The following is an 18,978-nucleotide window of genomic DNA, read 5'->3' as shown; positions in this document are numbered from 1 at the left end:
CGACGGGGACCAAGAAGGAGGGCGCGGAAGACAGGGAGACCCCCAGGGGGGAGGAGGGAGCGAGAGTGGACGTAGGGTGGAGGACCCTCGAGGAGGAGGGCTAAGTAGCTGGAGAGCAGAGTTAGAAGTGGTGGAAACAGGAGGAGAGATGGCCCTGCTCAGAGGAGCGTACAATCTAAGGGGAGGGGTGGACAGACAGAGAGACGCATGGGAGAGAGGGAGAGTAGGGGAATGGAGGCAGAAGATAAGGTAGGAAGTTAAGTGGGAGACAGAAAGGCTTTAAGAAAAAGGTGAGTTTTTAGGGCCCATTTGAAACTGGACAGATTAGGGGAAGATCTGATGGAGGGAGGGAGCTTGTTCCAGTGGAGGGGGGCAGCGCAGGCGAAGTCTTGGATATGCGCATGGGAGGAGGTTATAAGGGGGGAAGCAGAACGGAGAGTGCTGATTCCATAGCTGAAGAGTTCCGAACTTTCACTGACATTAATGTAAGCACAAAAACTGCATGGCAGGAGCTTAATGGAATGGGTTACCATGGCCGAGCAGCTGTATGCAAACCTCACATCACCAAGACTAATGGAAAGCATCGGATTGAGTGGTGTAAAGCACTTCGGCGACTCACGCTGTCCGGACAGAAAGAGTAAAGTCCAAACCGATTCCCCGCTGATGCGTGTGACGTCACCCACCTACGTCCACCAACGCGTTTCGATTTCAATAATCTTTATCCAGGCATGGTGGGTGGACAAAGTTACAATCCTTTATGCTCCCATAGAGCCAATCACCAACGTTTTTGATGTAAAAAACTTTGTATTGTACAAAACTTTATAGATAAACTATAACATCACCCTGGCAATAAGAAACACTCCCCTTATCATCAGTTTGTTAAGTAAAATCTGCATAATACACATAAAAACTTACACAATACACACTCATAGGGATAAAAGGGATAGATTTCAATAATATCTTTACAGCATATTTTAAAAATCAATGGGCATGTCATACCATAATACATCCCTCTTACTTAAAAATATCCTTGTTTCTTAACCTATGGATTTTAGTATTTAACCTCTATTCCTTCAAATTATTCTAAAAACCATTTGACCTCAAAATCTACATTGAGGCCTTGGGGAGCTAAAGTGCCCATATCATAAATCAGTCTCAATTCTGTTTTGGCTAAGTCACTTAGGGATTCTCTTTTTCGCCAATTCCCCACAACTTTTTTTATACCACAGAACATCTTAATAGAGCCAATATTACACTCATGGGAATTTTTTACATGGGAGAATAGTGAATGATTTTCAAAACCTTTTTTAATATTTCTAACGTGCTCATTCCACCTTTCCTTTAATTTTCTACTAGTCTTCCCTATGTACTGCTGACCGCACATGCATTCAATCAAGTATATACAATTTCTGGCTAAAGTACATTGTAACTGAGAAAATATGAGTGAAATGGGACAGATTATGTGTCGCTGCATATAAAGAGGCAAAGGGGTCCCCAAGTTTGTAGTGTCACAGAAGGGGAAAGAGTCCACATAATAATAAAGAAGAGCCCCGGAAAGCAAAAAGGTATGGACCTTAATAAAGAAATGGAGTCGCTGCCAAAGCAGTGTATAGGCCATTAATAGTGGCAGCATTAAGGATCTGCCATATAGACTCCCTGGGCCTGAGTCATTAAGGAGAGCAAAGCAAATAAAAGAAGCAAGTTTTCACGTGAACAAACCATGTTACAATGCAAGGGGTGCAAATTAGTCTATTATTTTGCAAATAGGTGAAATACTGGCTGCTTTTTTATGTAGCACACAAATACTCTATAGCTTCATTTTTACACTGAATTTTCTATAAAACTAAACTCTTTATTTACACAACTCTTCAATCTAGCAGGATACTTGAGTTGCAAATAACATTAAAATAAATATGTACATTTCCTTTCTCACTGCAGCGCAGATAATCAATCTTACTGTGGGGGGGGGGGGGGCATTATCCCTTCAGTTAAACACATCTCTTTGTGCTCTTTCTGCCCCTCCTGAGATTCTCACACACACTGGAATTTGTGCGGCTTCTGACACCCTCTCCATCCAGTGCACTCTCAGTCTTGCTTGGTAGATCTGACAATCTTACTAGTGTTTCACCATTTACCCCTTGGGCTATACATCCTCTCTGGAGTCCTCTCCGTCTCTCTGGGTCACATTAAACACTGCTGTACTGCATCTTGCAGCAACTATCTCCTTAACGTCTCCTTATATGCTCACTCCTCTCTAAACAAGAAAGGCCTGAGTTATTAAGGAAAGCAAAGCATAAACAAGGAGTAACTTTGCACCTGGGCAAAACCATGTTGCATTGGAGGGGAATGTAAATTTAAAATGCAGGTGTAGAGATGAGCCCCGCGGATCTGGATGCAGGGCGAAGATGGACCTGGCTGCTGTGCCCATGAAGAGGGTGAAGAAAGAAGAGAACAGTTACTTACCCTTCCTGTGCTCCAGTGGTGGTAAGTATACCTTTTTTTCCACAGGTTTCGGCTGCAGAGGGAGGATGAGCCAATCAGGCCTCGCCTTTCCCTGCTGGTCAATCGGAGCCTTGATGAGTGAGCCAATCCTGGCTCACCTCCGGCCTTTCAAATCATTGGCGCCGAGGCGAGCAAATGAGCGCTTACGGCAGCGCCCAGTGATGACGTTGCGCCGTTGGTTATATAAGCCGCTGGGCGGCGCAATTACAGCAGAGGTTCATTGGCGGATAGACAGGAGGACATCGTGGGATGTCCGGAGCGCCGGATCAAGATCAAGACGGCGGAAGTGGCAGGGCAAGGAGCTACCCTGCCACTGAAAGAAAGAAGCAGAGACGTCGGCGGGGAGCCCTTGTAAGGGGTAAGAGCGCCCCCGCCCAGAAGAACGCCGGAGCCCCGCACCGAAGCGGAGAAGAGGCGCCGCCGGCTGGAGGGTCTGGAAAGAAGACGGCGCTGTCAAGCTAAGTATCCTGTGGGTACAAGGCCCATATAAATAGTTAGAGGGCTTACAGCCCATTGCCAGCAAAGGGCACAAGGCCCTAGCATGCGCAGCAGCTCTCTCGCAGGTTTTTTTTTGGGGGGGGTTTTTTGGGGTGGGGTGAAAACCCCCCCTAACAATCCTGCGTGCACCCCTGACAATAGTTTGCTATACAAATCCACTAACAGCATGAAGCATAAACTTTAAATATAAACAACATGAGAAGAATAAAGTTGAATATGAGATCTAGACAGAGGCTACTTAAGAGGTAGAATGATATAAATATATATGAGACCTGCATCCCCCACCAGTATTCACCAATTACGTGGGACAGTTATGCTTTATTTATGGTAATAATTTGGGACATGCTGATAGCAGATTGGGAGTATGCCCTGGCAGATTAGGAAGTGGTCTTATGTGTCCTGATTTTATTTAGTCTGTTGGGAGGTATGGTGGACACCAGCATAAAGAAGATAAATATTCTGATCTGATTTCGAGAGAGGGATATTTGCAATGTATTGGCTTTTGAGATAGTTAAGTAAAGAGTTACAGTCTGATAATATAGATCAAATGCCCAGAACTTTTACATATATGTTTGTGAATGAAATTTGTAGTTCATATATATAAAACTTCTTGAAATTTTAACTTTACGTTTCTTTAATAATGACATACATTTTAATTTAACTACACACGATTATATAGGCAGAATTTTATGGCAAAACGTTATTAATCAAAACAGTCTGTGACATTTTCTTCTGATTCTTCACAGTAATTGAAAATAATGTGCACAACACCTGGAAGGATTTAATCTCCCACAGTTAACAGCATTTCTAAAGCTCAACTCCAAGCTCGATGCTCCAAGAACCACTTTCAGATAAGATTGTTCACACAGACTGTGATAGCACAACTTTTACACATTATTTCTGATATGACAGATTAGCTGTGTTCTGCTGGTTAGCCCAAGGGGAGCATTAGAAATATCTATTTTGTCACCAAATATTATCTGTTTAATCGAAAAGTATGTCATGGCCAAAATCTTATCAGAATCTTCTGCTTAGCTTAGGTATTTTCAGTCAAAATGAAATGTCTATAACCCAGTAGAAATTATAAAATAAAAAGCACAAATTTTTGCAGACAAGTAATCTGGGAACACTGCTAATATGACAATAAATCTTGCAATACAGTAGCTGCAATTGTTTATTGAACACAAGATCTAAACTAATGCTTGATAGCGTTATAGAGTATTAAGTATTTACATACATTGGAGGTCATTTAAAATCTATGGATACGTGTGGAACCTTTTTAGACATTGAAAAAAGACGCATTTCTACACCATTTCAGAGATGGCAGTAATTAAAACTTAGACACCACATTTAAAATGAAGTGCATCAGTATACTTGTATAAACCAACATAAATTAATATCTCAAAATGTTATATTGTGATGCCAAAATTAATGCAGTCCCAAGGTACTCTACCTGTCATGAGTTATTTAAAACATAAATGAAGTTCAAACGCGCCATATTTTAGGTGAATAAAAACAAAAGTTGATTTACGCTATAACTTTTACCTGAGTGCACATACCAAGAGCTATCTTACCTAATAAATAAGGACACATGACATTTGTTTAGCGAATGAAAGGTCACGAATTGTATTGAAAATAAATTTAAGTGGTGGCAACTAAAAAGCAGGACCAATCAACTATCAGCAACAGAATTTCAGAATTATGGCAACCTAATGTATTCGGACACTTCTAGGCCGGTGGAGACTGTTTTGGCTGAATAACTGGGCCTGCCTGGGCAGGCAGTGTCCCATAACTCCCCAAGGAGGAGTGTTACTAAATGAACCTCCTTGTTAAGGGAGACTGCCTAACCGCCACCCAAATGTGTCATTATTAGGGATGTGCACCGGCGACTTTTGAGGTCTCGTGTTTTGTGTTTTGGATCCGGATTTTCGTTATTTTTGGGGTTCGGATTTGTCTCGCAAAACACTTGACGAAAGGTCTCGGTTCGGATTTAAGGTTTTGGATTCGGATTTTTTTTGAAAAAAACATAAAAAGTTTAAAAATCAAGTTTTTGGGCTTATTTTCACTCCTAGGCTATTATTAACCTCAATAACATTCAATAACAAGCATTTCCACTAATTTACAGTGTATTCTGAACACCTCACAATATAGTTATTAGTCCAAAACGTTGCAACGAGGTATCTTTCTGGACTGCGTAGAGGAGTGGGTCACCACAATATATATAATAAGAAAACCATCAACTTGTATGATTCGCACCAATAAATGTACCTGGACTGCGTAGAGGAGTGGGTCACCACAATATATATTAAAAACCCTGAACTTTTATGATTCGCACCAATAAATGTACCTGGACTGCGTAGAGGAGTGGGTCACCACAATATCTTAAAAACCCTGAACTTTTATGATTCGCACCAATAAATGTACCTGGACTGCGTAGAGGAGTGGGTCACCACAATATCTTAAAAACCCTGAACTTTTATGAATCGCACCAATAAATGTACCTGGACTGCGTAGAGGAGTGGGTCACCACAATATATATTAAAAACCCTGAACTTTTATGAATCGCACCAATAAATGTACCTGGACTGCGTAGAGGAGTGGGTCACCACAATATATATAATAAGAAAACCATCAACTTGTATGATTCGCACCAATAAATGTACCTGGACTGCGTAGAGGAGTGGGTCACCACAATATATATTAAAAACCCTGAACTTTTATGATTCGCACCAATAAATGTATCTGGACTGCGTAGAGGAGTGGGTCACAACAATATATATAATAAGAAAACCATCAACTTGTATGATTCGCACCAATAAATGTACCTGGACTGCGTAGAGGAGTGGGTCACCACAATATATATTAAAAACCCTGAACTTTTATGATTCGCACCAATAAATGTACCTGGACTGCGTAGAGGAGTGGGTCACCACAATATATATTAAAAACCCTGAACTTTTATGATTCGCACCAATAAATGTATCTGGACTGCGTAAAGGAGTGGGTCACCACAATATATATTAAAAACCCTGAACTTTTATGATTCGCACCAATAAATGTACCTGGACTGCGTAGAGGAGTGGGCACTGGGCACCACAATAAAATATATAAAAAACCTTCAACAGGTCTGCATTACACTAAACATACGGCTGCTCCTCCATCCTCTCCATCATATACATGTTGGAGTTTTAGCGTGTGACAACCTCTTGTTTTTGATAATGTCAGTGCATTTTGAATATTTTTCAATTTGCCCCACACCACTGAATGTACTTTATCTATGATACGCATCTATCTATCTTGACTGCGTAGTGTGGTGGCCCCGGTACACAATTTGGTACCGAGGCCACAATATAATTAAAAAACCCTCCACGTGTCAGAATTCCACCAAAAAAGGGTATGGAATGCGTAGTGTGGTGGCCCCGGTACACAATTTGGTACCGAGGCCACAATATAATTAAAAAATTGGGCATCAACTGTCACCGTTGTTTAATATCTGATACACCTAAATATGGACTGCACAGTGGAGTGGCCCCGGTAGTAAATTTGGTGCCGGGGCCACAATACCTCCTCCAACTTCCAAGTGTAGTGTTTATAAAGACAGACAGCGGCGAAGTGTTATTAGTTGACTTTCTTAACCCTAAAATTGTCCCTGTTGCAAATATTCGTGCAATGGACAGTTACTTTTTTATTGAAAGACTCAAGCTTTCAAGTGTAGTGTTTATAAAATATAAACAACAATACAGTAGTTTTAGAGCCTTTAACTCAATTGGCAGATCAGGCAACACTCCCTATATTAAGCACCTGTGGTCAACACCACGTTGCCTGATCTTGGAGTCTCATTCCCCGTGAGTCTCTGAAGGTGTTCCTGTGTTTCCTCGTGTATTCAGCGCTGCTGATTCCTGTGGTTTCCAAGCCACTTCTACCTCTGTGGTTTCCAAACCACTTCTACTACTGTGGTTCCCATACCACTCCTAACATCAAGTTCATCATCGTGGCTGTTGGCTGATTCCTATCCGCTGCCTCCGTGCACTACAGCCTTCTATACCACTTCAACGCTATTATCTATCATTGTGACTGTTTGCTGATTCCTATCCGCTGCCTCCGTGCACTACAGTCTTCTCTCCACATCCACTCACCTGTTCATCATCAAGTCCGTGAGCTGATTCCTATCCGCTGCCTCCGTGCACTACAGTCTCCAGTTTGCAACTCGCCTGTGTTTATCATTGTGACTGCTAGCTGATTCCTATCCGCTGCCTCCGTGCACTACAGTCTCCAGTTTGCAACTCGCCTGTGTTCATCATCGTGACTGCTAGCTGATTCCTATCCGCTGCCTCCGTGCACTACAGCCTCCAGCTTGCTACTCGTCTGTGTGCTTCATCGAGACTGCTGCTATCATTGCCATCCGCTACTCTCCGTGATCAACAGCTCCTGGTCTACTCTGCTCTCCCGTGTTCCATCGCTATTGGTACTTATTGGTTGCTACTGGTTACCTCCGTGTGCCCGCAGAGTCCTGCTGCTGCTGTCAGCGCTATCGTCCATCTGCTGCTGATCCGCTCTCCACGTCTTCCAGGGTCCCGCTGGTCTCTACCCTCCTGTCAGCATTGGATTCGTATCTCATCTGCTACTCCTCTGCTAGATCATCTCCATTCTCCTGGGTCCTCCATGAGTCCAGTTCCACGTCCTACTGATTCCTGTGGATTCGTGTCCCTGTTGGTCTACTTACCTGTGCGCTGCACCTACTAGACCCTTGCCTCATCCATCCAGGGACTTCTCATCCTGCCGGCCTCCTGCCGCTCAGGTATCGCTGCACTCCTAGCTGACTGCCTGCTTCTGAACCACGGTATGCATACTTCTCATTGACTGTGCTAGTGTATTGCATATCTTGCTGGACTGTTTTGGTTCTCCTCTGGAGTCTGCTATCCGCTGAGTCTGCTGCCATCATTGACTGTGTTATATTGTGCTGGACTACTTCAAGAGACTTTCTATATTTGCAGACCTGTTCAGTCATTTATACATATTGTGCATATTACTATGGATCGTGTTTAAGGTGCCCGTGTATATCCTGTGTTGCAGCCTCTCCCCGTGCACCTCCTCACATATATATTCAGTGGTACAACTTGCTGGTCGCAGACCACTGATCCCTGTTTCCTGTATCACCAGTTCCAGTATCCTCTCACATAGCAGTGGTACAACTTGCTATCGCAGACCACTGACTCCCCGGATACCTCCTCTTGGATTCCATTCCTTCACATAGACAGCGGTACAACTTGCTATCCGCAGACCGCTGACTCTCATCACCTCCTCGTTTCTGTTGGACATTCCTCCTCACTATAGCAGTGGTACAACTTGCTATCGCAGACCACTGACTACCTTCACGTGCCCTTGTCCATACAGTTCCTCGTGTATTATCACCTCCATATTACCAGTGCTGCTAGTCACAGACTTTCCTGAGCATCTCATCATCTGCCATTTCCTGTTCCGTGATCACCCTACTACCAGAGTACACTATTACCATCTACATTGCTCTGGTAAGCCTACCATCTGGTGATCCCTGGGTAAAGACTCCTAGTGCCCGTGACAGACTTTTACACACCAGTTTGAGGTACTGGTTATCATCCAGCAGTTACAGATGGAAAATGATACATTACATGTTAAAACAGACCTCCTTTTATACACATAATGTCAGGGTGTAGCCCAGCCCCCTGATCCAACCAAGCACCGAAACATCTGATATCATATTAAACTAGTTTAATTCCTCCCATTTGATGTCTATATTGTTAGGATGTTTCCTGTCTCTCTAACAAGACATGCTAACACAACCTCCTTCCGGGCCTTCAGGCCAAAGCAGGTGTTTGTCACTTCAGAGATGAAAATACTTAATTAACTCAATTTAGGATTTTCTTTCCTCCTTTCATACACAAACACATTTCCTCCACCATGACTACTGCATCAGAAATTAGTACATTTCCAATGCACAAATATAACACAGTATCAGAATCAGTACATTTGCACTGATTTAAATTGGTGCACTGCGCTAATAATTTAAATATATTTATACAATAAGTTATTTATAAGTAATCCATCCACACTACTGAAATTTAGTAAACAAATTAGAACTGTTAACCAGGGTTTTATACATTTTAAAGAGGAACAAGTGGGGAGAGAAGGAGAAGGAAAGAGGAGAGCAGGAATGAGTAGGGAGGCAATCAAGGGGAAAAGTGAGTAGAGGGGAAATGGTTTTACGCTTGCGAGCAGGGCCCTTTTATCCCTCTCTCCCCATCTGTAATACTCAGTCTCATGTTATTACTGTGTTGTGCCCAATTGTAAAGCACTATGGAATATGCTGGCGCTATATAAATAAATGTTAAGAATATTAATGGCTAAAATTTGTATTATGAATGAATAGAAGCTCAAGACATAAAATGTAGGTGAATGTTGTATATCGACAAGTTTATCAGGTTTTTGTAAAATAATTTACCGGGTAGTTAATCATAATGGCTGTCATGTATTCCATACGGTACACATACCAAATTTTGAGATCATACTTTTACATTTAAGGTATCTAAAACAAATTGTTCCAAATGGTAGATCTCTTAGAGCAAGTTCTAATGGGAGAAATGCTAAGAAGTGATTAATTTGAATATATTGAAAAGGGTGGAATATTATCTCAGCAATTTTGTATTGGATATTTGGGTATACATCTTCTTTGGACTATCAGATCTATTACAAAACAAAATCCTACAATGAGCCATTAAGAGTCTGAGAGCAGTAGACATGCCTGGGGGGGGAGTTCAGGTTATCAATATTTGTGTGAAGTGGGAGACCAAGTAATATTATTTTTCTTTCTTTTGCTAAAGATTTTTTAAATTATTTAGGATGAGATTCTTTGAAACTTGCCATGCCACACAAATTGTGTTAGTGATTATTTGAATGTTTTCAAACATTATCGGGTTTATTTATCAAGTAGGGAAAAGTGCATGTTTTTGCCAGACTTAGGGATTCTCCCTATTTAACAAGCACTCTCTGCAGGCAGGGGCAGGCTGGGTCGGGGGGCAGGGGGGCATCGGCCCCCCCGGGCCGCTCACAATCACGGCTGTTAGGGCCGGCCGTCCCCCCGGAAGTAATATAAATGGGATGCGGCCGCATCACATGACACGTGATGCGGCCGCCTGTGCGGCGTGTGCCCCCCGGACTGACGTCCGTCAGCCCGCGCCTGTCTGCAGGTGATATCTTTCTGTCGGGCCTGTCGTCAAAGTTCCTCCATACCAAGCCTATTTAACATGGACAGCAGTGGTACAAGTATGGACACTGTTCTCTTACCGCTAAATCCATATTATCGCAAATGCTCCCTGCAGTAAAAAATGCATTATTATTTAAGTAAACTATTTTTTCAGGGTTTTTTTTTTAAATAAAGTTTTTTTTTTTTTGTTTTTTTTGTAATATTACAGAAAGTCTAGTTTATTTTGGTTCGTGCAGTTTATTTTTAGTTTTTCTGTCTTCTTTCTAGTTTCCATGCTGAACAAGTGTCTTCTCAAAACTGCCCATAGACCTGTAGAAGTGTTAGGAAGGTTTTCAGGGTGAAATAATTATGGAAGAGATTTCTTTATTTGATTATTATATTTTTGATTATTATATTCTTTTTAATGGAGAAGGGTATCATTAATAAGACAAGTCATGGGACATCTCTTAAATACAAAAACATAAAGATCTGCTTTAATAGAGGTGTGATCTTACCAGATTAGTGAATGGACGTGTATTGAACCTAACTATAATTTGAATTTATGGCTGAGCAGATTCATATCTATCTCGAAAAACAGAAATAAGTTGTGAGCATCATCTTCAAGGTATCAATGTCACAGTAGAGATTTTGATTTTTAGAAATAAAGCAAATTTAGTTACATATTTTGTATCTGAAGCTGGTTTAGTATTGGTGTCTTTTCTTTTCTTCAGTTTTTTTGAGCCAACTAGTTTTTCTTTTCTTTGGTGGTAAAGTAGAAGAGATATTGATCTGAGGGAGGCATCCACTGAAGTGGAACTAGGGCAAGGTCATTCAAAGTTTTGTCAGCTTGTTACAAACATCCCATGCAATTCTTTTTTTTAATTCTACTTTTTAACACTTTTTAGAGCTGGGCTAACTTAGCCTAGCCCTTTAGCTGGAGCAAGAGATGCAGCAGGATTGGAAGGTTACTTCCATGGTTGACGTTTGGCATGTTCACACTGTACAGTCACTATGGCCATATGCCCCTTTCCTTTTCATACAAAAAATGGAGACAGCGCTGGGAAAATCTCAGACCAAGACAAACATCATAGGTGAGATGTCAGTCAATACAATAATCTCCAAGTAAAATAACCAAAGGAGACTCTGGAGATTATATACCAATGATTTAATCACATACACAATAGAGGATAAATACACATCTCTGTTATCTCTAATTACAGTATAAAAATTCCATCATAAAAAATACATTCCAAACAATAACAAAAAAAATAATAATAATAAAAAAAATAAAAATATTCTTCAATAAATATACCATCGATGGTTTGCCTATAATAGCGTTGTGGATAAAATGGAATATGTCTCTTATCATTTCTCTAGAATCCTTTCTATTAACCTGGAATGTCTTATTACTCTAGGACCGTCCAATCAGAAGGGCAAGATAGGTTCCTGAAAACCAACCTATAGAAAGGAAATAACAGCGTAACCTCTGGCAGATAGGACATGCTTAGACCTGTAGTTCCACAAACTGCCTACTTCTGACCTAAGCTAATGACTCATCCAAAATTGCGATGTCCATTTCTATATTCATATACTCCTCTTAGCAGGGCCAGATCTTATTAAGGGGTCTATTTATTAAAGTTTTTCCCCCTTGTAAAGGTCTTTTCAAGACCTGTGCACTCCCTTCCAGGCCGCCCAAACAAAAGGAAGTATGGGGTATAACCGGTGGGATGTAATGGTAAGAAATTTCTTACACTCTGGTTCCCTTACAGATTGATGGGACTGTCCTACTAACAACTGATACCAATGTAAGAATTTCAGAAAAAGACACTTGGATCCACAGTTCCCATTGTAAACAGGTCAAAGACCCAAGCTTAAAGGAACCAAAGGACTCAGAACTGTGCACAGATAAAGACACTGAATTACCCTTAAAAGAACTCTACAATCAAAATGGAAGTGATGAACTATAATCAGCTACATGGTTATCGACTTATGTCACAAAGAACATTCAAACTTGTTGCTTGTCTCATAGGGACAGTGACATTCCAAGCATAAACAGGTATTATATGTATTGGAGAGGAATTGAGGAGAGGTTGGGAAAGTGATAGCCCATCTGATATATTGGATGAGGATGATTTTAATAAGACCATTTCTGCTTATTTTCTAAACAAGAAAACCGGAGAATTCAGAAATTGTAAAGGATTACCACCAATTCCGATATGTATTTGTGAGCATTGTGGTACTATACCAGAAAAAGGTGTATAAGATGGTGTTCTGATAACAATGAGTATTATAAGAAAGAATGTCCAATTGACAAATTGCATGCTATGCTAGGAGGAATGTTAGGAATTACAAATTGTAGCGTATGTACTAAAACTCCTTTATTGATTAAGAATATACCAATGGCACCAGTTACGATATTTTTCGAAGAATTGACTCATACTAGTCCTGATATAAAATGTCAAGAACAAAATTGTGATCTTAGCAATTGTACTGTCTCACAATATGTTCTGAAAGAAAATGGAAAATCTCAATAAAAAATATATTCCACTCATTAACAATGTCGGAAGGACATAAAGTTGGTATAAGTATTGGTAATATGCTTACTTTTGGAAATTTTGTATTTATAATTAGTCAACACGAAATTGAACGTTTAGCTGGATTTATTGATAATGTGACTAAAATCTATGATGAAACCTATTGTTATGAATTACAGACATTTAAAAATGAACCTTTGCAACACTGATTAGTCCTGGACTCTTTAATGGCTTAAACAGGGGGATATTGTTTAACCCTTGAGACTGAACTTGGAATCCATGGCTTATTACCTGATCATCGACAATTCTGATCCAGAAATTGTAATTACCAATAGCGATAAAATTATGATAAAGACTTTGAAAATGATTCTTTATGATCATGTTTAAATTTAAGCACATGGTTTCTTGGACTTGGAAAGTGGTTATCAAAGATATTATATTTTTATATGAAATTTATTTTGATAATAATTGTGGCTATATTGTTTCTTTATGTTTGGTTTGTGTTGTATTCAAAGACTTGTAAAAACAAACCTGAGAATATTAAGGTGACAGAAATATATATATTACCATTTAATTAATTATTCTCACATGAAAAAGTAAATTTTTATGTGTATATAAAAAGGGTGGAACTGTGAAAGTAATAATTAACAAAACTTATATTACTAACGAATTAATCGTATGTGCCTGTACTTTTAAGAGAAAAACATATTGCTCAATACAGAGAGAACTTCCCGAGTGTGCTGCTTGTCTTAGAATTTTGGACTTTTGATAAAGGACAGCAATATTATATTGGGAATCTGCTCAACTCAATTATTACTTAAAGAGAAGATTATAGAAATCTTACTCATACTTCATTACATTATTATACAAATAGGGTAATTTTACATTTACTTCTAACACTCTGCAGCTTTTCCTTTGTGCTATCTCTATGCTATTGTCATGGCAGACTTATTTAAAACTCAAAAACTATGAACTCAGATTAGATGAAAAGCAAGTTTTTTATGTATTTTTTTCATAAAGAAATTATTTTCATCAGTCACAAACAATATGACAGATACACAATATTGTATAGATACTAGTGAGTGATATTAGTAATAATACTAGTGAGGGATATTAGTAATAATACTAGTGAGGGATATTAGTAATAATACTAGTGAGGGATATTAGTAATAATACTAGTGAGGGATATTAGTAATAATACTAGTGAGGGATATTAGTAATAATACTAGTGAGGGATATTAGTAATAATACTAGTGAGGGATATTAGTAATAATACTAGTGAGGGATATTAGTAATAATACTAGTGAGTGATATTAGTAATAATACTAGTGAGGGATATTAGTAATAATACTAGTGAGTGATATTAGTAATAATACTAGTGAGGGATATTAGTAATAATACTAGTGAGGGATATTAGTAATAATACTAGTGAGTGATATTAGTAATAATACTAGTGAGTGGTATTTGTGATGCCAGCGAGCAGGAACAAGGACTTACCTCCAGGTTAGTTAGTGTCATCTCCCGAAAGACATAAGCAGGATTTCCGTCCTCTGAATGGCAGGAGATCTGGAAATTCCCGAATTCAGAGCTCTTTGTGGGCTCCGGCCAATACTGGTGGCACTTTACCTGAAATAACCGGAATTAGACGGTTGTTATAATAACTCGATGTTGGGAAATACAATTCCGCTTCCACCCTAAGATACGGAGCAGATACTGATATTATTCCGAGTGCTTCCTTCTCACAGAAGGATCCTGTACATCTCTCAGGATCACAGGTACATGCCGGTCACACTGTGCTGCTGATTATTACTAGATCTACAGTCACTACAGGTAAATGTCATCATTATCTAGTAATACCGAGGTTTATAGAGCTTTGTTCAATTCTACCCCAAATAAACGCAACACCCTGTAACTGGTCACCAGGCAGCATCGAGGTGCAGTATAACTAGTACTTTACATTTATATACAGGCTGCCCTGGGCGGCCCAGCGACAATAAGGAGGAGACTATCGACGTACTCGTCCCCGCTCCACCTGCGTGGTCAGCATCGCCACGATGGATGAACCCTGCTCCCAGGTCATCTGCCAGAAGTCTGGACAAGTATTGGGCAGAGGTCCCTGGCAGGCAATGTACCGGTTGATTATGCTGGAAGAAGGAATTTCCATCTGCAGTAAATAAAGAAACAGAAGGTGGAATTATTACAACATCAGTTGGGAAGGCTGTAAATCAGTCAGCCGGACATGTGTTCTGGGAATACCGGTTTATGTGACTTGAGGGTCGGATTTACAATCCTGCTGCCAAATCCCCTCCCCCGGCTCAAGGTCAATAACACAGGGAGTAACGGTGGGACATTGTGCACATACAGATCTGTGTTCATGGATCCCAAAATTATGACGCGTTGGGAGACATGAAAGTTATCCTATAAGTAACTGTGCAGAGAAGATGCTGTAACCCATAGCAACCAGGTATCCCTAATATATAGCATGAGGATATTCAGCAGATGGTGAGATATGTACATTATGTTATAGTTATTCTCTGCAGAGAGTGTAATATATATATATATATATCCTAGTTTGATTGGAACATCTGGAAAATGTGACAAGAACAGCACAATATCCCGGAACACAGAGCATTCACATTGATATAATTAGCATTGATGTAATCGTCGCCGGTATGTAGAATGACCCGCGTAGCATCATCTACAAGAACAAAGCACAGAATGGGAGAGTTACATAGAGATCACATGTCCTGTACTCTGATTAGTAACACATAGGCAAACCGAGGGGGGGTTCCCTAGTGCCTAGAAACCCCCCTCCAAGCCTGGGACACTGTATAATTGAGTTGGCTGGACCGTGCCCCCACTTCACACGGCTCTGCTTGAAAAGAGAGAGCTGTGTGCACCTAACAGTAGTGTACGCAGCATTGCCCATGTATGTTATGGGGATAGGGAGAGTTGGAAAGCAGCCAAGAACTGTCTAATATTATAGCCACGCCCCCATGCATGCTGGCCACGCCCACTGGTGGTGTGGTGTGGAAACCCCTCTCTACAAATCCTGTGTTTACCCCTGTAACAGTCATACAGAACATACTGAATACCAGAGAAAAAGGATGATAATGAGAGGGGGAGTCTGTGTATTAGAAACTAGAGGTGTTATAATATTCTCTAGCACTGTCATACCAGCATTACAGGGGCTCATTGTTATTATTTCCCAGTCATTGGCTGCAGCGAGCACTATTAAACTGGGACAAGTCCTCTGGCGCTGATTGGCAGAGTTAGTTTGTCTGGACTGCAGAAAAAGTTTCAGCTTCCTGATCTTTATTTTACGTTGTGCGTCAGAGGCGCCTGTATCACTGGAGGTATCTGGGGTACCAACACTCGCACATCTCCAGGTATAAATCCACGTTCATGGCGTGCAGCCGTTTCCCAGGCCGCTTCCTTCAGCCATTTGCTGATTATTTTTTTTTGGGAAGGGAAAGTTCCACATAGATCAGATCCCATTAAACCTAATTATCCAGTATACATATGTGATTACATTACAATTCTGTGTAAAAGATCTTTATTACAGGAGAGAAGGAAAACGAGGGGGTAAAGGAAGGGGATAGAGCATACTTGCCAACTCTCCCTGAATGTCAGGGAGACTCCCTGAAATAGGGGTGATCTCCCTCACTCCCTGAAGAGTCTGGCATTCTCCCTGATGCTGAGCCAGTACAAGACGTGGTTGGCTTCGCCATCTGTGGCATGATGACACAGTTCAGAAATTGTGTCCTATGTCCATGTATTGATGCCTATGGAGGTGGCCATTTTCATGGAGACCAAGATTTAATCAAAGACTGACAGGTAAGACAAAATGACTTCAGTAATGGAGACAGAAATGTAAAAGACACTTCAGTCTCTAGAGATTCATTAGCTGCTTTTCTTTAACACATAGTTGCCTACTTCCCCGGACTGTCCAGGAGACTCCCGGATTTCAGGAAGACTTACCGGGCTCCCGGGAGAGCAGGGCAAGCTCCCGGTTCTCTCCCTTGCAATAGATAAGTGTTAGGGGGTGGGACTTAATGACACAAATATCGAGTCATTTTAACCCCGCCGTGGCCAAAATGATGCGATTTGTCAAGCCCCAGCCCCACCTCCCCCGGGATCTCCCTGAAGCCAACGAGGAAAAGTTGGCAAGTATTTGATAGAGGACACAACAACAGAATGATGGGTACAATCTCTGTAATACACAGAAAGATGACAACACAACAGGGAGATCACACTTACAAGGTGATATATCTCTGTATCGATTTTTGGAAATATTTTGAGGTAATTTGGCACAAGACATTGTCATTCCCGGCTTTTTCCTGTACAGTTGCTGAATGAGAGAGAAGAGAAGAAAACGACAAACTGTAGTGATCACGTGAAACTAGGTTGACGTGTCCGTGTGTCACGTCTTACACTGCAAGAAAACCCCGGCATACTGCTATTGTTAACACTTAAATAGAAAATATGAAGTAAATAAATATAACCTCCCAACAAAAACAGACGAGAGGGACCTGTGGGCTCTAGGTATATAAAAAACCACATTCCCGTCCAGACATAATTAGCAGATACGAGAGTGAATAATGACGGATGTGTTACATTGCATGAGATTAAATAAACAGCCGTGTATACATGACATTATGGGGGTATAGTACAAACATTTAAGGACGTTGTGGATATTTTCCTAGAGATATTTAAGTATAAAAGACGCATGAGGTCATTTTTTTCCTTCCTTAAGAACCTTAATTAGTTGGTTACATAAACTCTATTAAAGAGCTTGTTGTTTTATATATTGCAAAGTCACTGACATCTGGCCGAGGACGCTGAGTGGGGGTGGGCACTGTATCTTCATCCGCATAAAGCCCTCATCACCCCAAATTAAACGGAAGGTACATGCTAGATGCACCCAACTAGAGAGTGTACCTAACCATTGAGTTAGAATAGTTTACTTTGCAAAAAGACCCTATGGGTTATTTAACATTATTTAAAAACATTAACACACAAAGTAAATCCTTTAAATGAATGTAAAATTATTGCTATATTTTATGAATGACCCAGGTTAAGAATTAGTCATCTTTTATTTAGATATATTTTGATTCTTCCTCAAAACGTCACTTAAATAGTCTTTATTCCAAATAGTGCTGTTAAAATGTAGTTTTTACGTGAAAAGTAGTTTTAGGAGTCATTATGTGGTTAAAAAGTTCTTCAATATCAGATGACCCGATTTCTTCTTACTTCTGTTCCACGATCTGTACGTACAATATAAGATCTTGGTGCTACTTGTGCTTGCCACGCCATTTCCCTATTTGCACCATGCACATGTTTGTTTACTGTATATTCACAAAGCTAGGTGGAGACTGATTTTCTTGGGACAGTGGCGCAGAAAGTGGGCACTCACATAGAAATATGCCAGCCGGGCTAGTTGGTGCATTTGTGTACATAACGAAGCAGCTCGGGACCGTATATTGTGTGACTTGAAAATGACCCTTAATGTTTACATGTTTTACGTTTAATATAAGATAACTGTTTAAAGGGAACTTCACACATTTTTAACATTAATAGCACTCAATTGACAAGATGATTAAGAAATTGTTGTTATTTTTCTCTGATGCCTTCTGGTGGAAATAAAGCCCTTTTTAACATACCTACCACTGCTGAAAAATACAGGCAACTAGTTTTAAGATCCACCATGTATGTGAGGGTCTTTAATAAAGTTCTCCTCCGTTCCATTTTTGGACAGGGTGGACAGACAAATACTCACCTAGAGATCATTGATCTGGGGAGAATTGCACACAGCCAAATCAGGTGATGTAAAAGAGACAAGGAACTTAAGAGGTGATCTATTTTCCCCCATCCCTGCTCTGTTACCTGCTTTTTAAAATTGTCCATGGGCACACTATATTATTATCTCCATGGAGAATGGGATCATCTATCTCTCTGGCATTCACCAGTCAAAATACAGCAGAGAGGGAAACAAATTAAAGGCTAATTCGACCTTTGTGGATTTGTTTCTTTACTTAATTAGATTGATAGACTCAATTTTGTAAATAGAAATCCATGCCTTACTTGTTTCATTGGCCAAATACACTGAGTAGCAGAGTACTAAATGGTACATGTAATGTGAAATACACTCTGCTGCAGATTATCACTAACGGAAAAGGTCAGTGGGGATTTACTAAAGCTTCTAAATGGGAAAAGGGGAGGTGT

The 18,978-nt window shown here is 40.3% G+C and overlaps 1 protein-coding gene across 1 annotated transcript; it reads right to left on the bottom strand.

The window, feature by feature from the left end:
- Nucleotides 1-14,250: 14,250 nt before the first annotated feature.
- LOC142113945 (tyrosine-protein phosphatase non-receptor type 4-like) lies at nt 14,251-17,120 on the bottom strand (the record flags this gene model as incomplete). Its single annotated transcript, XM_075193993.1, has 4 exons — nt 17,014-17,120; nt 15,390-15,451; nt 14,771-14,917; nt 14,251-14,379 (listed from the first exon to the last, which is right to left on the bottom strand). Coding segments are annotated over exons 1-4 (405 nt in total), but the record flags the coding sequence as incomplete, so codon positions are not given.
- Between the last annotated feature and the right edge of the window lie 1,858 nt (nt 17,121-18,978).

This window comes from Mixophyes fleayi, unplaced genomic scaffold, assembly GCF_038048845.1.
Source record: "Mixophyes fleayi isolate aMixFle1 unplaced genomic scaffold, aMixFle1.hap1 Scaffold_129, whole genome shotgun sequence".
NCBI classification, from domain to species: domain Eukaryota; kingdom Metazoa; phylum Chordata; class Amphibia; order Anura; family Limnodynastidae; genus Mixophyes; species Mixophyes fleayi.
The sequence above is the reverse complement of the archived record's forward strand: the minus strand, read 5'-3'. Positions and strand labels throughout refer to the sequence as shown.